This window comes from Musca domestica, unplaced genomic scaffold, assembly GCF_030504385.1.
Source record: "Musca domestica strain aabys unplaced genomic scaffold, Musca_domestica.polishedcontigs.V.1.1 17, whole genome shotgun sequence".
Classification (NCBI taxonomy): Eukaryota; Metazoa; Arthropoda; class Insecta; order Diptera; family Muscidae; genus Musca; species Musca domestica.
The window spans coordinates 1,004,207-1,026,702 of record NW_026712230.1 but is presented as its reverse complement, the minus strand read 5'-3'; the positions used below and the strand labels follow the sequence as shown (position 1 = coordinate 1,026,702).

The window sequence follows — 22,496 nt, the reverse complement described above, 5'->3', positions numbered from 1 at the left end:
CTCCTTGAACTGTTTTACGACTACGACTATTCAATGCATTCGAAGTTTAGTTTTTTATGGGAAAATCGCAATGATTTAACGACCACCATAAAAGACCGGACTGAGTTTAATTTTTATGACTGGCTCTTCAATCGACCGTAAATTGATTTAACGATGTGATTTTGAATAGTCACTCGGTATTTAACAATTGTCTTGTGTTTATTTTTTTTGTTTGTTCTTCTATTTAAGGTGGCCAAGAATATTTCAAAATGTTCGACATTGCTGGAGAAAATTCCTGTGAAATTATTCACTTGCGTTCTTAAATCCAAACAAACTTTGGGTCAAAAACTATTGGAACATTACAAGGTAACACCAATATTTGAGGCTGAGACGGGTCGCTATGCCTGTCAAATTGATTTGAAGACAACGTTCAATGAGATTCTGTCTATTGTCAAAACCAATGACATTCACTTTGAAATGGAGGTGAGTACCCCAGAAACACTGACGCATTGCAAACACTGACATTAATTTAAATGCATTACTTTAAAGGTATCTCTGCCCAATGGTCTGACCGATAATATCTCACTTAAGTTTGTTCCCGGCATTAAAGTTACACCCGAAGCGTTTGCATCTGAAAATGATGCAGCTGAACAGGATTTAACAATAACTGGCCTTGATAAAGTCTTGCAAAAAGTTGAGGTAAGTTCAAAGTTTTTTTTATGAAACTATTGTTTTGAAAATACTGTTATTAAAGTGTGATACTACGACAAAGACATTTGGCAATCCCAAAGTGACTAGTATTTCTAATCGAATAACTTTCGGTCGACTTGTCATCGATAGATTCTTTTGCTTGAAATCGTTTAAATCAACATTGAAGTCGATCTTGATGTCAGCCCCAGTCTGGCCAATCTATTTTGTCTCATATTTATTCTGGTCAAATCACTTACAATCTTTTTTTTTCTGGATTTTATTTTTCGGCAAAATATTTAATGGAGTTTGGAGCTTTCTGTGGGAACTTATTCTGCTGTTCCTGTTTAATATTGTTTTACTATTTGGTATAGTTTTCTGTTATGCATTCCCACATCTTGGGGGATTCATCCATTTTAGTCACAAAGATTCACATCCACTGAAACTTTGACGACTATAGCGTTAGCTTACTTCATTTCCATCTGAAATTTTGCATTTTATGTTCGTATCATAAGAAAAATTTTCTTGAAAAATATTTAATATATGTACAGGTTTTAAAACTTCTCTAAGGTAACGAAAGCCATAATTTTAGTATGCCATAAAAAGCTCGACTGGACCCGCAACGAAGAATCACCCTTTTATTTATTTAGTTATATATCATTATATCATTTGATACGCCCTAAACGTGCCTCATCGAAATAATGGCTTTAAACTCTAGCTCTCTTTGGACCAAATCCGTTTCAGAACATTTGAAGACGTTCTCGCGCTGTTCGTCCGTCTGTCTCGCAGTGGCACACGATAAATCTCGAAGGCAGTATTTGATTTGGTTCAAACTTGGTACATCGTAATATTATTGTCAAACTTAGATCGAGTTCGGAGATGGGCAATATCCGTCCATTTCTTCTGGTTCCTCCCCTATAAAAGGTCAACATTATAAAAAAATGCTGCACAGAAATAGAAAGGATAATCTGATTCTGCTCTAACTTTGAAAAATCCTTATATTTGCATCAGTACTAAGTCAGGTGCGAAAATGGACAATATCGATCCACTCCATCAAGTAACTCCCGCACAAAGTGTCAAAATTTTGAATAATTATAATTCATATACAATGTGAAGTAAGAGTCCGATTGTCTTCAAATTACATACAACACAAAGATGAATTATATCGGTCCACTCCTTTTAGTACCTCCCCCACAAAGTATCAAAATTTTGAATTGCCAAAACGTTTATAAAATCCGAAATAAGCACACGGTTGTCTTCATATTTTACACATCCCATTATTTCTACTAACACAAGATATGTTGTGAAGATGCGATATATCGGTCTACTTCTTCTGGTACCTCCCTCACAAGGGGTCAAAATTTTAAATATCCACGAAGCTCATAAAAAGCTAAATTAACATCCGATTCCTTTCATGCTTGGTACATTTCAATATTTCCATCAACACCATCTACCCATTTCTTTTGGTACCTCCTGGATTTCGCATAAAATGTTAGATTTTCTTGTAATTTTGCCCAATACCAATATTGTTGTCTGTAATAGTTGAAGTATGAAAATGAAATATATTGGACAATATTGACCCATTCCTTCGGAACCTACTCCATCGAGGGTCAACAATTTGAATAATCATAACAGAAGTCAAAATATATTTAAATAATCGAATATTGGCTGAGGGTATACCTCAGTCTGTAAAACTGACTGATACTTTTTAAATTGTTTTAAATATTAATATATGCGTACGAAAGACATTTGACGCCCCCATTGAAATCATAGACGGTTATACCTCTTGCCAAAGAATCGCATTTATATTTTAGAACGAAGCTTCTTTTTTTATTAGATTTGTCGATTGTTGTTCATTTCACAGGCGGCAAATGAAATATGAATATATAATATCCGCTACCATTAAATATTTCTAATATTACTACAACAAATATATTTATTACCCCTCTGATGAGATTGGGGAGAAAAGAAACGTTTTTTATACTAAATATACCCTCCGACCGTGGTCCATTTCTATGAGCACTACCACGAAAAGATACCTCAAATTGAAAAAAATAACAGCAAAACAAAAATAAATAACTAAATAAGTATTCCTTATTCCCAGAGTTGAGTCCTTGTTGCTGCTCCGCTCTGCAGTTATTTTGTTTGCTAATATCGTTGTAGCTTTTTCTTCGCTGTTGTTTGTCTTACTCTCATATTCGTTACACAAAGTTTTGTTGTTATGAGAAGTATTTACTTTTTATAAACTTGCCAAAATAAAAGAGCAGAGTCAAAAATGGTATGAAAAATAGTTTGGAATAACTTAAAACTTGAAAATCCATTTTTATTTACAGAACTTCGTTAGGTACGCATAGCTCTTCACTTTATATTTTTAATGTTGGCTGTGACCGGTCCCAACCAATTGCCGCCCTCTTTGCAAACTTGTAAAGCTGATGGCAGAGGACAACGGTACTCCCAACACCCTGGATAAAACAGCAACTGACCATTATGTCCACAATTGCATTCAACTTGAATCTTGTAAATGTCAGCTTGACTTGGCAGTCAGTCATTCCAAAGTTTCTTATCTATTTCGTTCTTACGTTCTCTGTCATATAAGCTGGCTTGACTGACCACTTTCCTGCCTCAGAGCATACGAGGAGTTTGAAGGTATTGTTTTTTGTTTTCGTTTTGCTATTTTTCTATGGCACGAAATAAATATGTATGAGTTGAGAGGCGATTCAAAGTAGGATTTGGTGGTATCCTGTGCGAATTTTGTCCGTTGTCCTACGGCCCTCTTGAGAAGGAGGGAAAACGAACGCAAATGGTTGCATGTCTGCATAGAAATGCAATTCTTGCTAACACCCATGTTGGTGGCAAAGGTATCGTAAACGGTTGAATTGTAGATGCCTGTTTGTCTGAATGACTGACTGCTTGACTGTCTGAATAAATAAATAAATGAATGAATGAACGAACGAACGAACGAATGTATGAATAATCCTCTATTCCTTTGTCTGTCATAGCATTTGGCACACTTGGAGAAAAGTGATGGTAAAAATTGTGATGCTTTAAAGGGAGTTTCCAGAAGAGTCAATTTCGTAGATAGAAGCCTATTTGTGGCGTGGTATAGATAGAAGCCCTGACTTTTTACATGTGTTCTATAGATAACTTTTTCAAAATGTTTAAATCTTAACAAGTTGGATTTGGAAATAAAACGGTAGTCTCCAATTTTTATGATATATACAGGGTGAGATAAAAAAACTGCCACAAAGTCAAACGCAATCATTTTTACATTTTTTTTTTAAATTTTTAGTGAATGAAAGCAAAAAATGTCGGAAATAGCATCAAATTTTAGAATAAGTGGCCAGCAATTTTAGAATAAGTCTACGGGGGTTTTGGTGCTTTCTTATTTTTTTGACGCTTGCTGTTTTCTTCCGTCCACTTTCTTGACGTCGGGCGACGCTACCAGTGTCACGATAACGAGCGATGGTACGAGACATAAAAGTTTTATTCATATTTAAATGCTGGAGTGCTCTAACGATAGCTACGCTTGAATTCCATCACGAATATAATTTTTTTCTGGAAAACTCTCACCAAAATGCTTTTGTACACTTGTAAACAATATAATGAGCTGTCACTGGAATAATTTTAACAGCTGTCGGACGTGTGGCTTAGAAATGACAGCAGTCTGAAGTTGGTTGCAGTTTTTTCATCTCATCCTGTATACAGTTTATTTGTAGGTTTATAGGACTAAAAATTTCACTCTGGATGAATAATTTAATATACCTTCAAATATAATCGGAAACGTTAAAAAACGCGACTTCGGAGTTGAAAACTGATCAATAATGGCTCGAACTGCACCCTGCAGCCCAATAATATACAACTTTCAAAATATCGAAAACCATGAGTTTCCGTTATAGAAAGGATTACCTTTTGCAGTTGTTCCATGGATAAATGAACTCATCAAAATAGACCTCATTTAAATAATTGAAAGGGAATTTGACATTTTCGAAATTCACACAAATTTGAAAAGTGTAGTTTCTGTCTTCATGCTTCATTTGGGCGCCGTGGCCTGTCGCATACAGGCGGCGGCGACCATAGGAAGGAAAAACATTACGAAAGTTTTTTTAATCGAAAGATTGATTGAAGCAATACATGAAAAGTTTCATTGTTTTAGTTTTAATACGTTTTTCTTTTGCAATGTCGTTGTTTTTCGTTTAGTTGTGTTAAAGAAAAATCCAAAAAAAAAAAAGAACTGAAACTATTGTCATTTATCCATCATTGGGGAATATACTGCACAGTAACTGCTGTGTATTTTAGCTTTACCTTCTGGCTTTGTGCGATGCGGTGCGATGTTTTTATTGTTTTTTTTTTTATTTGTTGTTATAAAGTATTACGTTTTTTCTCTTCATTCTTTTTCCTGGAATGTCGATTTTGTTCTAATGGAAAAATCCCTCAGGAATATGTTGAACTTTTTGTGGTTACCTCGTTTTTTTTCGCAAGTCGAGTCGAGTCGAGTCGAATCGAGTCAGGTTAGGTCAGATCAGGCCACCAATACATGGAGGAATAGTATCATGCTATTCGTTGTTGTATGTTTGTTGTACAACATATTTATTGTGGGTGGCTAATATTGACAGCTCCTAACCTCCTTACATTCATGAATAACCCAAATGTCCGATAATTGTGAGCTGTGCCACACAGCGCAGAGAATATTTAAAGGCTGAATTGTTTTTTTATTGCATTTCCATTAAATATATTTAATTAAAATTATTATAAAAACAACAACCAAAGCTGTTACAATTAATATAGGTCACTGGTTAGTGAAATTCCATATGGACACGTTACAGTTTAAGCGCAAAAAAAAACGAATTACAACAAATGTAATTTAATGTTAAAACCAACATCTGTGCGGATTGTTTGTTTTCACACTTTGAAGCGGCTGTGGTCTGTTCGAGGAGCCGGAGGTCATATTCCCCTTGGATCAGAAATTACTCCCCCCAAGAAAAAAAATAAGGACTTTTGTGGTTATGGGTACTTGTGATTAAACACCGATCCTTGTCCACTTTCATTTCATCGGATTCCAAAGTGATGACCAAAGATGGACGGATGCGTAGGACTAAATTTATTAAAAAAAAAAATAATTAGAATAATCAAATATTTCCAATTTATTTATATATTTTTTTCCAAGTGCAATTTCGCCCATTTATTACCAAAAAAGTCACCTTAATTGTCAACCCCTTCGATAACGTTTATGAACTGCTATTACTTTTCATTCATATCATAAGATTTGTTATAAACAACATGAAACTTGTCTCTAAAGTTGGTTATTAGATTACTTGAAAAAGTTCAAAATCCTTAAAATTCGATACCATAGAATGAATATTATTTTTACCGTAGAGAAAAAAGCAAAGCAAAGCAAACCATTTAAAATATTTTCTCACGTTCTACATGAAGGTTATAACGAAAAATATATTAATACGAAAAATATTGGAAAAATTATCTGTCCGTTTTGCCGACCCCAATACCAAATTGAGGAACATTTAGTGCGCATATCCAAAGCAATCTACAACACTCTATCTTAGAACCCAACAGTGATCCAAAAGTATTATTATATTAAGTATAAAAGTATTATTTGGCATTTTTCCAATAATAATAGTACGAATTTGCAAAACCACCACCAGATACCAACAGAGACCTCAATATCAATTATAAGGATTCCAGACCTATCCCTTTGCCCAGTACCAAATTTAGTACCACTTAGTACTTTTCGTAAATTATAATACACATTTCCAAAACCCACTTCCGTATTTTAACTGCATATACCAGCAGTGACATCTATATCAAATTTCAGCTCTATTCCTTCATTTAATACCCAATATAGTCAGTACTTGTCGTACAATTATAGTACACAATTCCAAAACTCCCTCCATATGTAAAGGCTACACATTGTAACGTTGTTTTGTCGTCGTCTTGAATACATTCAGTCGTGTCCGGGATCGTCATAAGGACCCACTAAACCTTACGGAATAAAACAATTTATTTTTCCCTCTTGGGGCAAAAATGAGTGTTTCTTGATATAAGTATAAGTGAATTGTACTTCAAATAAAATGGGACGGTTTTATAGGCGGGGAGATGTTTGCGATAAGTAGTGACGGGGTGTGTTGAGGTTCAGGCTATATTCGGTATATTCGGCCGATTATCAGAGAACGAATGATACGATGGGTTTCGGGAATTCGGTTGATGATCGGAAACGACCATGAGATGGTGTTCGGGAATTCGGTTGATGGTCGGGAACGACGATGAGATGATGTTCGGGAATTCGGTTGATGATCGGGAAAGATGATGCGATGAATAATTAATACTATTTTTACGGGCTAAGATCACAAACTATTCCATAATTGTACGAACAGAGAGTATAGTAACCCGAGTTCTCTATGCGACACGGAAACCTTCGTGCCGAGGTTTCTGAGCGGGACGCAAAGCCGAAGCTTACGTGTGGTACAGGATTCCGAAGAATGTGTTTGGGACGGATTACCGTCGCCTCCGTGTGGTACAGGAATCCGAAGACTCTGTGTGGGACGGAATCCTCCGTGGGGTACAGTAGACCAAAGCCTCTGTGTTATGTATTGATATGACTGCCACTAATATTTTAACAGGTCCCTGCTCCCTGGTAGAAATATTGGGATGTGCGAAATTGGGACTCTTATTTCAAATTTTTCAAAGGATTCAATTATTCAAAAATTTTCCCCTTTGTGGGGGAAGTACTAGAAGGAGGATAACGATATTGTCCATTTTCAGACCTGACCTAGCACTGATGGAAATATTCGAATTTGCAAAGTTCCTTTTTCTAGGAGCAAAATTATTTTTTGTGAAATTGTTGATATTTTGTGGGGTGAGGTACCAGAAGGGGTGAACCCATTTTGCTTGCCCATCTTTGAACTCGATCTAAGTTTGACAATAATATTACGATGTAGCAAGTTTGAGCCAAAATTTAGATTCTCCCTTTGAGAATCATCGTCCGCACCAGCCAGACGGACACCTCTTTATCAACTCCAAATGACCTGAAACGGATTTGGCCCAAAGAGACGTAGGGTTTACGGTTCATTATTTCAATGAAGTACGTTTTGGCCGTATCATGTTGATAGTTTTTGTACGTTAATTTTATGAAGAAAAGACATGTCGAATGTAAAGAAATTATTAGAGAAATACTTTTCATTTCATACCTTCATAGAACAAGAATCTAGCCACAGGTCACATTAATCACACCAAACGACAAATTACAGCCCATTTTAATAAAAAAAAGTTCAAAATCTTAAAATTTCTTCAAATCGGAGGATATGGGGATTATGCATAAATGTGGGCCTAGCTTCACTATTTTTTAGGTACATTGCTCTTTACTTTAATGAAGCCTCGCCAAAATTCGACCTATAAGTTGTTTAGAAACATTTTTGCCACACCTTCCCACACAAGTGCGATAAATGTGCAATGGTGCGCGACGTGAAACATGATTTTCAAAAATCTAGCGGGAAAGATTTTGCAATTATACTCAAAAAAAAAAAAAAAAAAAAAAAAAAAACACATAACATTAAAACATTAGAGAAAGAATTAGAGTACTTTCTAGTAGGAGTTTCTAATTCTTACCAACCAGTGCAATAGTACATAAGCTATGTTCTAAAATGAAAATACTTAGTACTGATTAGTAGCTTGCGATTTTCCCAAAAGTCTTGCTTATTTTGTGACTAAGCACTAAGTAGTAGTGTCTATTCAAAATTCAAGCCATAGCCTATCCGTATGGGTTTTGATGAGGCTCACATCTTATGCAGTAATTCTAGAAAAGAGAGAAATGCGGAATTCTAAAATCAAAGCAAACTGCAATATTATTTAAATGCCAAATTGTCACCTCTTTAAGGTATTTTTGCAAGCGATTAACATTAAGGTTATCGTTAGAATCCTTGAATTATTCCATCGTTTGTCATTAAGTGGTGACCCTTGTGTTATGCTATACTCCGTGTCCATTTATTTTTTTTTTCTTCTACTTTATTTCCATCGTATTTTGTTCCTTTCAAAGGATTCAGATTGTGTATGGTTAATTTATTCCAAACAAAAACAACAGCAGCAACGACGACGACGATGACGACAATGTGTGGTTATGTTGAGAATTAGAAAATATGAAAGTAATGTCAACGTTTCTTTCAATCGGTTCCGGCATACATTTGTCATTATCGAGTTTCCTCTTTGTGGTGGTGGTCGACGGCGATGGACAAACTTACTGACCCGTCCATATGAGCTTAGCTTTTCTGATCTAGCAGCTAGTAAGCGAGCGAACAGGCAAAGGAATGAGTGAAAAGGAGGCACCATAAATGGATGAATGAATAAATGCCATGAAATGACCATAAAATCACATAATCCAATCCTTTTATGCCATTGTGTGAAGTTGGTTTCACAACCATACGAGGAGGAAATGACTTCATAAACGACCTGTTATTGTGGTTGCTGTTATTGCTGTTGCTGTTATTGCAATTCCTTTTACCGATGGCATGCAAGTGTTGCTAAGATTCTTGACATGTTTTCGCAATCGCCCTCTTCCCCTGCCCGTCCCTTGTGATCCGCTTTTTTGCTCTTCATTCCTTGTTGATGTGTCCTTCAGTTTTGTAGAGGAAGCTGCTGTTTCTGCTGCTTCTCTCTATGTTTCGGTTAGTTGGTACTTATGTAGTACCTATCCCAGTTATTTATCTATTAACTATGGTTGTTCTTTGAGTTGTTATTTCATGTTTTTGTTGCTGTTGTTGTTGTCCTCTTCTATTTCTCCTTTTGCTGTTTTGTATGCTTCTCCGAGTCCCTTCATTTTGTTTGTCGTTTGTCGTCAACTTTTTCTTGCCAGTGATTATGCGTTGTAATGGCAGGAGAACAGCTTGGGACAACGACAATTGTTCCAAGTCATATTCTCTGAACTCTTTTTGTTCTTCGGCCATTGCAAGTGGTAGTGTTTGGAAATAGCATCAGTAAACAACAACAACAACAACTCCAGCAACAGCAACAGCAATATCAACAACAACGACACCAGCAATGAGAATCAATTCATTTTGCTCAATGTTAAACGACAATGAAACTATTTGAGATTGAATGGTTTTGTATTATTTTTATGTTCACTCTTTTTCCACTTTATTCCATTTCCATTTCCGTTTCCTCTTTGCTTGCTTGCTTAGTTGTTCTGTTCAACAACTTTGCATTGTTGTTGCGTCATTGTAATAGTGTTTTTCGTTGTCGCTGTCGTCGTAGTCGTAGTCGTAGTCGCTTTCCCCGTTCATTGAAGGAATACAAGTCCATTGCTAATGTCCTAGCCCATGTCCATTATATTTTCTTTGCACTTCCCCACACCTCCTCGCCTATATGTCCTCCTCTCTGTCTATTGCCTTCTGTGTAGTTGTTGTTGGTGTTGGATTTATATTTATTTGAAATGCTCCAGCAGCAGGAGCATTGTCAAACGGTTGGTGGATGCCATGCAAGAGAATGACTGTGCGCCAACATGTGACAGCCATAGGAAATGTTGTTGACAATTAATGATCCATGATGTTTTATGGATGCAATGAGAATGTTTCTAATTCGCTGCGTTTTTCCCCCGGTGTTGTACAATTAAATTACAGCTGTGCTCTCTCGTTGAAGTGATTGTCAAAAAACACTCGCACAAACACACACACTGATAAATAAACACACAGAGGTGTTGTTATGGTTGCAATTTTTTGTCAAAAAAAAAAAAAAAAGAAAAAATATAATAATGAAAAAAAAAAAAAAAATAATAATAAAATAAAACACGAAACCTTTGTTTTCAAACACAAACGGCTGGTGTGACAGCAGTTGTGCATGGATTCATTACTTTTTGCCAAACCATGTTGGTAGTTAAACATTTTACGTTTTGGAAGGACAGGTGATTTGTGGGGACAATTGCGAAATGTGGCCATATTCGTTTTATTTATTCCACACTAAAATATTATTGTCTTTTGTAAATGTGGAACGTTACAGACTCCAGTTTCATAGCAGAACGTGTACACTTCACGTATAAACAAAGCGGACAGATATTATAACAAGCAAATTGCCATTTTAGTGTCATGCATCCTTTCTTCACATTTTGTTTATGTTAAAAAGGATGCAAAATTTAAAAATGCTTCAATTACCTGCAATCTATGTATTTTTATATCCTTCAACATATATAACATATCTCCTTCAAAATAGAACATAGAAAATGCCTATTTTGTCCACATAAAATTCCATAGATTTTGAGTTTTGTGAATATTTAAAATGTTGAACCTTTATGGATAGTTACTGATGAAGTAGGTCATTATCGTTCATCTTTGCACCTGATCTCAGTCTGATATAAATATTACAACGTTCCAGCTTTGGACTATATCGTCTACTATCTCCAATAGGGAACCAATTTTGTTCAATGCATTTTATGTCCCTCGATTTTTTGGTATTGAAATGGGCTACATAGGTCCAAATTTTGATGGCTGTTTAAGTCATATTTTGAACAGAATTTGAACAAAATTTGACATATAGATCCAAGTTTATGTATAGCCCTTATATAACTGTATCCCCCGATACTCGGTATTTTGATGATTTGTGTCACATTTTTCAATGGTATTTCATCAAAGTTGGTATTTGGAGTTCGTAATGGATACTACCTCAACTGACAGAAATTTTCATAAACACGTCTTCGTAAAAACTCCATATAACAGTGCCTCCCAATATTCGGTATTTTGATGATTTTAGCTACACTTTTCAGCGGAATAATTTCCAATTTCGAGTTCATGGGCCAGATAATTGCCTGTGCAGATCTACGTCTTCGCATAGCCCTAATATGACGGTGCCACTCTTTTCAACAGATATGTCAAACTTGGAATTGGGAGTTCGTAATGAGTGATATTAGATTATGGTTGTCCAAATTTTCATATAATACAATATAACCAGAGATTTGTTACTCTGATTTTTTTTTAAATTTTAGCATAATTTTTCAACGGACTTCAAAATGGTGGGAGGGTTTTAAAGGTTCAGCCCGCTGGAACTTTAGTGTTTTTTTTTTTTTTTTTTTTTTTTTTTTTTTTTTGACTTAAACTTTGGGTAGGGTAAGTGTGCCTAAGTTCGGCATGTCCCAGTAGTCGGCACTTTTTATTTTTAAGCCCAAATAAATGAAACTATTATAACTAAATGTATTTTGTTTACTTCAAATATATTGTCAGCTATCTTTGTGCACAATTTTGCTAAGAAAAGATGAATTATTCTAATAAAAATTAAATTTTTGTCTGTGAAGGTCCTCAACAATTCATATTCTTAAGAAAAGTACAATAAAGACGCCGAATCAGTTTAACTAAACAAAAATATTATATTTTAATGAATTAATTTATTATTATTATTAATTATTCTTACAAAAAAAATTGGTATGCCGACTGTTGGAACATGCCATACCGACAATTAGCAAGTGGTGCCGACTACTGGCAAAAAGCACTGTTTTAATAAAACTACAAATTTATGAAATTGAATAAAAAGTTATTAAAACTTTATTTATTATTGCAAAAACTATACAAAATTTCGAATCTGAATAAATTAACTTTGTAGTAATTGAAAAGTTCTACTCAGAATGGTGAGCGATTAAAAACGCGAAAATCCTAAAAGTGCCGACTACTGGTACACTTACCCTAGTTGTTGATCGAAAGTTTAGCATATGGCGAAGATATACCACAAGGAATGAATCGACAAATTCCATATTTATATTGTATAAATGGTTGGTAGAAACAAGGAGATATACAAAGTTTAACGAAAACATCCGACTTGTTTCGCATGTTATGAGAGTTTCAATTGTTTAAAAATTTGACTCCTTTGTAGGGAAGGGAACCAGAATGAGTATGGTGCTAAGTCCCATATCTAGACTAGATCTATTGTATGTAGAAATAGTAATTTGTGTGAAGTTAAAAAGAAACATCGGTGAATTATTTCACATTTTATGGGAGTTTAAAATATTCAAAATTTGAACCTGTGTTCATATGACCGATTTTTTCCAGATTTGGGTTTAAAAGTTTTTAATCTGCCTCCTGTGACATTATCTATATCATTTTCGATCGAAAATGTTCTAAATTTGATATATAAAGTTTGTAATGGCTTTAAACGCCGGTGTCAGAACAGAGTCTATGTATGTCCCCGGTTCCCTACTGGCCCCATATAATGGTGTGGCCCGATATACGATATTTTTACAACATTTTTCACAGAATTAGGATCTGAAACTCGCAATAGATAACAACCCCCGAGGCAGAAAATTGTGTATATACTATCAACTTTATGGTATTTTGAAGACTTCAACTGCATTCCCTAACCGATTTCACTGAATGACATTTGCAGTTTAAAATTGAACTCGTCCGTTTAAAATTGAACTTGCCTAGTCGACCCTAGGTCTCTTTGGACCAAATCCATTTCGGGACATTTCGAGTCGATTTACCGATATCCATCTGGCTGGCTGGTGTGCACGATAACTCTCGAAGGGGATATTTGGCCAAACTTGGTACATCGTGATATTTTTGCCTCCTTCTGGTACCTCCCCCACAAAAGGTCAACATTTTCATAAAACGGTATTCCGAACAAACAAGCAACACTGTTCTATTAATAGACAAGGCACGGTCGACGAAGGGGTTTTTGTTGTAACAGACAAAACCAACTTACATGGTTATGCTACTTCGTTCAGGTTGATCGAAAGCATAACAAGTGGAGAAAGATGTAAATGTTTATAAGTGCGGTTGTAAGATTTAGAAGACTTTCCAAAAGAATTTTAGTTTTATTTAATTCTTTGGTTCCTCTTCTATTGAGCTTACGATCTCATCACTTGGTTAAAAAAATGCCTTTTGTCATAGAAGTTATTTTTAAAATAACTTCTGGGGAGAATATCCCAGACAAAAAACAAGGGAACTGATGAGGATTGGTGGCTCTTTCCGAAACCTAGGTATTCCCTGCCTTACCCCCTGGTAAACATTACCATCGTTCTCCACTAATAAACAAACGTTGTTTTTATAAAAACAACAATAAAGGGATAAAGCCTGGCCATTTTGCAACAACAAAATTTTCATAAAACATAATTTACGGCATAGGAAGAGAAGGGATAGTCTTATTTTTACCGCAAGATCGGTAATGGACCCCCACAAAGGGTCCAAATTTGTAATATCTAAAATGCTCATAAAATTTAAATATCGTGTATATGGGTTATGTCGACCCACTCTTTTCGGTAACTTCCCAAACAAGTTGAGCATTTTCAAAAATTATATACACATTATCCAAACCTGTCACCTTCAATGATTATATCAGACGAAGGTCATAAGCCAAATGGACAATATTTTTTTACTCCATCGGTAGCTCTCCTATATGGGGTCAAAATTTTAAATAATAATAAAACATGTCAAAATATATTTTAATAAACGGATAACGGCTGAGGGTATCAATCTGTCGGCAAAACTGACTGATACTCTTAGCTTGTTTATTAAAAATTCACCACACCTTATTTAATTATACGTTGTTCCTCTGTCCCGGTTTGACTCATTACTTGGTGTTATAAAATTAAGTTATCTTGCCTTGTAGATTGTATTGGATTAACTCATTATTTTCTTGCTCACAGGTAATGCAGAGGGTATGTAATAGTCATTACTAGTAATGCAAAGAGTGGAACATACGCTTACCAAATATTCACTGGAAGTCCGTTGCGAGCCTCCCTTTCCAATACCTAGGATTCAAGTACTTTACATGTTTGTTAATTTTGAAACATTATTTTTAACATTTTGATATCCATATTTGGCCAATGTCATATCTATAAAAGGCTCGAGAATTAAATCCTTTTGGGTTTCTCTCCGCTGACCTATGATCGTTGTCCCCGGCTAACTTTTCTTCCACTCAAATTAGTAATAGTTTTACGAGAGTTGAAATATTTGTCCAATATACACTTTGGTTAAGCTTCCGTTTAGAAATTTGTTTTGCGGTTACTAGCCATCCACATTCTCCAACATAAAATGGGTGTTAACTTTAAAACCATTTCGGAATAATAAAAGATTCGCAAATCTCTGAATTCCGATTGGAGCTTTTAATTGTTTTTAATTTTTGTTTTCTCGTTTTCTATTCGAACTGAAAATAACATTAAATCAAAGGATTTCGCTTAAAAGTTCTTTCTGGAAATCACAACAACTGGGGATTTGACTCGAAATCATTAATATCCCTCTGTTCCATTTATTCGCCATCTCTTCCATTTCGCTTCGGCATGTTTGTTATTGTCGTTGTTGGTGGAAATCCTACAATAGCTACTACCTTTGTTGAATAGTTTACCACCACTAAAAGCATTTGGACTAAAAGTTTTCACATATCATCCTCATCATCAACAATCGATTCATCCATCCCAGCTATTGGAGGCAAGTTTTTTCGGGATGCTTTTTCCATCTTCTTCTTTGTTTTTTTTTGTTCAAGTTCAGTTTGCCAGTTGAGAATTTGTTGTGTCATTGTTTTACAATAGAACTTTGTGTCGTCTCACTGCTGCTGCGGCTGCTTCTTCTGCTGCTAAGCAAGTGAAATATGGGAAACAGCTGAATGGAAAGACAATCGATTTGGTGACTCGTTCGGTCTCTCCATACCTTCGCCAGTCCTCATGGATTGGATTATGGGTTCAGGTCCTTGGGGTGTAGTGTTGTGTTATTAATTGTTTTCGTTGTTGTTGTTGTTGCTGTTGTCGAGCACAAGCATGCTGCAGTGCTGGAGTGGAGAGACGGAGCCAGAGAGCAGAGGTGGAGTGCAGCGTTAAGCACATGACTATGACTTCCAAGTGGTGGAATAAGTACAAGTATTGTAATGTAGTACCCACTCCGCTTGCGAAGATTGAAGGATTCCAGGACATAGAACACAACAGACAGAGCGAAACTGTTCGGCACTACTTTACAATCAAATTTAAGTGCACTTGCTTACATGATATTCCTCTCTACTCCAAGCGGATGAAGAGGAAGAATTGGCAGCAGACGTATCGAGCGAACTAACGAACGAACCAACGAGCCAACGAATCAGATGTTGCAGATTATCTCTTTGAAACATTGAAGGTTCTGTTTTGTTTTTTAGTTCGGTCGGCTTCAGTGTTCTTGGTTGGTCACCAAGTTGCAATATTGTCACACTTCTTCTTCTTCTGTGTAGGAGAAGTTTTGGATGTCTCAAACGGGAAGTACACAACAATTTTTTTTTTTGTTAAGGAGTAGACATCAAAAAATGTGTACAGACAGGCACTGAGCTTCTAAACTTTCCTTGTGTTTGTGTCAACAAACCGACTGAAGAGACTAAACTAATTTTTGCCGGATTTTTTTTTTGTTGCGAAGTGGCTTTTCCATATGGGAAATATGGTTGGATATGCTTGACAATGGTTGTCAGTTGGATATGTTGAACACACACGCCAGTCCGTCCGTGTCATCAACCAAAATAATATTAACTTTGGATAATACATCAGAGGATTGTTGAAAAAAGTTTTCGTAAAATTGGAAAAAGATGTATTTTTTTCATGTTTTCCATTTTATTTTCTAACATTTTAAGATGTAGTTTATTTCTTGAGGAAATGGAGAGAGAAGTCAAAGGAACTTTTGGTTATAAATTGTGATAAACATTTTTATAGCAATTTATTGAATCGCGATATTCCGCTACTTAATTATTTGTAATGAGATGTTTGTGATTTTTACTTTTCATCCCGTTTAAAATTTAAATAGAACTTAAAATTTAATAGAGCCATGTTACCACCCAGCGAAAACTTGGAAGCTGAATGATTCGAATAACTAAGTAAAAGGTAATGTAAACAATCTACTTTTTGCATTACCGCAGAAGGATGAAAATAATGGGTTATTTCCTATTGAAACAAAGCAAAAGAAGTTACATTCTTCATAACCATGTAATATGGGTACCTATAATGAGTTTGAAACTCGTCGTCGGCAACCGAAGAAATAAATAATAAAATACGATGCATGGCTTAAAATTGCATTATACGTTTTTTAGCAAAAGGCATTGGACAATATAAAAACAGTGGATGAGTGTATTCAAACCAGATCCCAGATTTGTTCGATTTAAATCGCTAGTAAAAAATATAATTTTGGTTTCTTATTTGTGTGTTTGTATGGCAACAGAAGGCTGATCTTCGCTCCAAATTTTACAGTTCTGATTTCTTATGAATTTTGAAAAAAAATTAGATTCGTCGTAAAATGAAAGAAGCGCGCGATGAACTTTCTTAACAGAGAGAGCACACATTTTAATTTTAAAATATGATTTGCAAGAGTTGTTCGTTTGAAAGACGATTCATAGATAAATTAAAGATCACACTAAAATGTGTGACAGTGAAACAAAACACGAAACGCGCGTAAGCTGTTTAAATCTTTTGCACTGGGAATGTAACAGAAAGAGAGAGAGGAAGAGATAGAAAGAAGAAGGGGGGGGGAGAGAGAGAGTGAGGGGGAAAGAGAGAGAGTGAGAGAGAGGGGGAAAGAGAGAGAGTGAGGGGGAAAGAGAGTGAGGGGGAAAGAGAGAGAGAGAGTAAGGAGAGAAACAGTCTCCATATCAGCGCTGCTCAAAAACAAGACCTTGTTCTGTTCACCAGTCCAATTTCTCAATTTTAATTACCAAAAAACCAGTGTTAAAACATAATTTATACTTTTTTTTGTGCTAACACATGGTTTTGAGCAGTGCTGCTCGATATCTATCACTTTAAGACTTCCTCTAATCAGCGGTGCTCAAGAAGAAATATCTCTTTTCAGTCAAATTTTCTTTTCGCTTATTTAAATCAAGAACAAAACAGTGTTAAGTCATTATTTATACAAATTTTTTATCCATTTGTTTTATAAATTATTTTGGCAAATATTCGTGTTTAAAAACAATTAAATAGAACCGTAAAATATAAAGAAAAAGAGAATTTCAATTTTCTCTTAAATTATCTCTTTTTTTCTCTTCATTTCTAGAAAACAGTTTTGAGCACCGCTGCTCTAATATAGATAAAATATGGGACGAGAACATTTGAAGAAATTATGACGTTGATTTCCCACTTTAAGATAATTTTTAATCAGAATTTTTATATATTGTATGTAGGATCATAAGGAGTTTTCTAATATTATCACTTATATTACCAATCTATGTCGGGAACTCATCTCGGTTTATATTTACTATGTCTTGTAAAAATATTTCGATAGAACTATATCTTACATCCTTCACTGAAAATAAGATTTTTTTGGAACAGTGTTGGCTTATTTGTTCGGGTCAAATGGCCAGACTTAATCCCATTATTGTTTTTTTTTTATAAAAACAACGTTTGTTTATTAGTGGAGAACGATGGTAATGTTTACCAGGGGGTAAGGCAGGGAATACCTAGGTTTCGGAAAGAGTCATCAATCCTCTTCAGTTCCCTTGTTTTTTGTCTGGGATATTCTCCCTAGAAGTTATTTTAAAAATAACTTCTTTGACAAAAAACTTTTTATACCCAAGTGACGAGATCGTAAGCTAAATTTCTTTTGAAAAATCTTCTAATTTTTTTTGTAAAATTGTTGAGAGAGGTACCGGTACCAGAACCAGAAAGAGTGGACTTGGGTATTCAATTTTCATCTTGAATATATGCAAAAATATTGCGATGTGCTAAGTTGGACCAATCTCGGACACTTTACATTTTACAAGACAAACTCTTTATATAGAATGTACTCCTTTTTGGAGAAGGTATCAGAAAGAGTGAAAATGAGATATAGTGGTCCACGCTTTGGTATAGGCAGTACCTTCCGATATTCGGTATTTTGATCATTTTCGCAATATTTTTTCACGGATTTGCCTAAAAATTGGTATTTGTAGTTTATATTGGATTCTAGCTCCGGAACATTGTATAGGTCCACGTTTTTGCATATCCCCTATATAACGGTACCTCCCGATATTCGGTATGTTGATGATTTTTGCCACATTTTTCCAGGGATTTGTCGAAAAATTGGTATTTGTAGTTCGAAAAGAGGTCTAGCTTCGGTGGCGGAAATTGTACATATATGTTTACGTTTTCGTATAGGGCTCATAAAACGTACCTGGTTTAAGCCAATTTTTTTTACGAATTTGTCAAAAAATTGGTATTAGTAAGTCATAAAGAGTTCTAGCTTCGGTGGCGGAACATTGTTTATATATGTCCACGTTTTCGTATAGCCGCCATATAACTTACCTCCCGATATTCAGTATTTTAATGATTTTTGCCACGGATTTGTTTAAAACTAGGCATTTTGTAATTCGTAATGGGTTCTAGCTCAGGTGGCAGAAGATTGAATATATAGGCCCACGTTTTCCTATAGCGCACATACAACGCTACCAACTGATATTTGGTGATTTGATAATCTTAGTCACATTTACCCACGAAATTGGTATTAAAGATTCGCATTAGAAAACAATCCTTGTAGTATAAAATTTTCTATATAGGTTCCCGTTTTGGTATGGCCCCCCATATAACGGCTTCACCCAAATTATGTTTTTTTTTTTTTTTTCAAAAGTTTAACTGAATTTAACTGAATAAATCGAATATCATTCGATACAAAACTATTCATATGTTATAATGCTATATTCCGCTCTCTAAAGTGGCGGTATTAAGGAAATTGTAATTTTGTATATAAATTCCATAGACATCTTTCGAAATCTGTAATTGGTGAAGTTCTTTCGTTTGATTATATGTTTTCCCAGATTTGTTAATATTTGAAAATAATCCATCATCTCTCAGGCCAATAATTCTTTATTTGATTTCTTCTCAGAAATTGTTGGTTGTTCGCACAAAATGTGAGCATAGTCGATGCAACGCACCGCTCATTTTGGTGAGGTACGATTTTCGTTTATCTGCACTTCAATACGGTTTTAGTCATTGCATCCTTAGGCAAACACCTAAGTTAGATGTTGTTGGCTGGTATGTTACACTTTGTGTCGCACAACAATGTTTAAATGTTTATTTTGTTTTTTTTTTTTTTCGTTGTTATCCTTTCCTCTATTCAATTCAATAAAAGTTTTGAATTTGTTTTATTGACATTTGTCTATTTAAAAGAATGCTGCTTCTTTCTCTCCTTCTTCTCCATCGTTCATTGACTTTTGAAATATCCTTTTACGACACACGCACACATTTGGACTCAAATAAATAAATGTATGTTTGGATGGACGGATGGATGGATGTGTGAATATCATCGATTTACTGATGTTTCCTTCCTCCGTTATCGGATCTCTCAGTCCTCTATATACGTATGGTTGTATATATCCATTTCTGTATCATATCTTGAATTCTATTTCCAACACAACTATCAGCATCATCATCGGCATCAGCATCGCCATCATCCTGCTGATTATTATTATCATCATCATTCTTGGTCGATAGTATTCTCTTGTGTCCTGCATCCTGTTTGTTGGTCCGATTGATGTTCGTTGTTGCCACTGTTGAAATGTTGAAATGTATATTGTTAAAGTTTTCGTTTTTCGTTTTTGGTTTTTTTTTGTTGTTATCTATTATTCGTACTCCCCAGCCCGGATATGGCTATTTTCGATGAGAATTGCCTCTCGAGAGCTAGTCAGTCACACAAGCAAGCCGGAGCAAAAGTGTTTGTGTGCAAATATCGATGTAAAATAAGTTTCAATAATATTCACAAATACTTTGTATTCTTCCACAACGAATTTATCCTTTGTGAAAAGTTGAACAATTTTTTATTTGCTTTATTGTCTGTCTGTCTGTCTGTCCGTCCGTCCGTCTGCCTGATTGGTTGGTTGGTTGGTTGGATGGTGAGTTGGTTAGTTAGTTTGTTGGTCGATTGTTGGTTGCCAAGGACAGGAGTGTCGAAAGGTGTGCATCGATGGAATATTTATTCGTAACGAATGTAGTTTACTAACCGCCCAAAAACGTTTTGGTCTGCAGAGAAGGCGGAGGGGGATGCGGAGTGGGGCATGTACCACGTTTGTGTAAATTGGTGTGAAACATTCCAATGTGTAGAGCAAAAGGAAAAGAATACCGTAGAACATGGTTTTTTATTTCCTGTCACTGAACCAGAATACCTAGGATACTAATAAAATTAAGAAAGAGAATTCCATCAAAGATATGACATCAGTCTTATTGGAATTTTTACTTCATGCTAAAGTTCAATTGTTGGTCAATATGATAAAATGCTGCAGTTTCCTCTCTCTCTCGCCCACTTTATGTTCGTCGGTCTAGTTAGATATTTGATCCTGTTGACAATGTACTCGGGCAAAGAATCTAGTCGAAGTGGTTCTCAGTAAGTTTTTCTTTGGGTTCGAAAAAAAAAAAAACAAAAAACTAGTTAATCGTATCAACGAACAACATTGGACATGAAAAAGTTCTGCTTAAAATGTTGGCCAAACAGCATAGCGCATTGGGCGATCTAAATGAGAACTAAAACGGAAATAACATTTAATACCACTTAAATCATAAATGTGTTTAGGCAGGATGCAAAGCAGAATTTTTTAAGGTTTTCGATATGTCACCACCATTGTAAATCATTTGTAATATCCTTGGAAATAGGTAAGTTATTATGGAATATGCAATTGTGATATTTTTTTTAATGGTCCTCGCTCAAAGCCTTAAAGGGCTTTACTTAACATGGTTTATTTGTATTAAAATATTATTATAAAATAATATGGAATTACTCGTTAATCTAATATCTGAAAAACTACACAGAATAAGACTCGAACTTTCCAGATGAGCATGATAGCCAAGGTTTCTATTTGAAAGGGCCAGTTTCCATTTACACCTCATATAATGCGAAAGGATTAGCTGATATAGGAAGTATACACTTCGGACATCGTAATCTTTCTAATGCAAAAATGAATATCGGCCCACTCCCTCACCACATCCAAAAAGGCCAAACATTCTAAATCATAATAAGACTACTAAAAGTTGAACTATTTTTCACATATATGAAAATGGAATGGATTTATCCACATAAAGTGTAAAACTAGAACCTAACCCACACTTTGCACACAAATGTTTACCGATGGTATGCGGCAATATATGTACAGGTTGAGATAAAAAAACTGCAACAAAGTCAAACGCCATAATTTTTACATTTTCTTAAATTTATTGAATGAAAGCATAAAATGTAATGTAACCATCAAGTTTTTTTCGAATTGGTTACATGTGGCACAAATTATGGCCTTCAAATGGCCAATGAAACCGTCACACACTGCCCTAATGTAGCTCTGTGGTATTTTAGCCCACTCCCAGCGAAGCGCTTGCTTTAGGTGAGCGATACTTTGGTCTTTTTTTAGTGCCAACCTTGCTTTCCAAAATATTTCAGACACAATGGTCCAACGGATTGATATCCGGAGATTTTAGTGGCCATTGAGCGCTAGAAATGAAGCGTGCTGAGTGCGATGGTGCTGAGTCCTGTTGGAATGTGCAAGGTCTGCGGCCAAAATGTTTGCGTGCCCAAGGCTTTAATACACCCTCCAGAATATTTTCGCTATAATATTTGGCATTTATGATCTGATGCCACGGTCGGTTAAAACGAGCGGAGAACGACCATCGGATGTTGTGGCTGCCCACACCATCACCATGGCCGGCGCTTGAGTCCTGGTGGCCAACCGAAGGTGCACATTTTCAGCTGACCTCTTTGGCAAGTAAACACGATCATTTTGATTGTTTACAAACTGCTGGACAACGAATTTTCTCAACGACAGTTCACCACTTTCGGCCAAGCGAAGCAACTCTTTAGCTCTTTTGAGTCTATATTCCGAATGGAATATTGCGATATGTTCATCTCACGAGCCATTTTTCGGCCACTGCGACGCGGGTTTCGATCAAATCGCTTCTTTAGTTTTCG

The 22,496-nt window shown here is 35.5% G+C and overlaps 1 protein-coding gene across 1 annotated transcript in view; it reads left to right on the top strand.

Annotated features, from left to right (window-relative positions):
• The window catches only part of LOC131800517 (nuclear pore membrane glycoprotein 210-like), a 126,940-nt gene that overhangs the window by 47,727 nt on the left and 56,717 nt on the right, over positions 1-22,496 (top strand). Inside the window, exons 19-20 of the mRNA XM_059120327.1 lie at positions 229-462; positions 529-678. Coding sequence (XP_058976310.1) covers positions 229-462; positions 529-678 — 384 coding nt within the window. The remainder of the gene's footprint in view (positions 1-228; positions 463-528; positions 679-22,496) is intronic.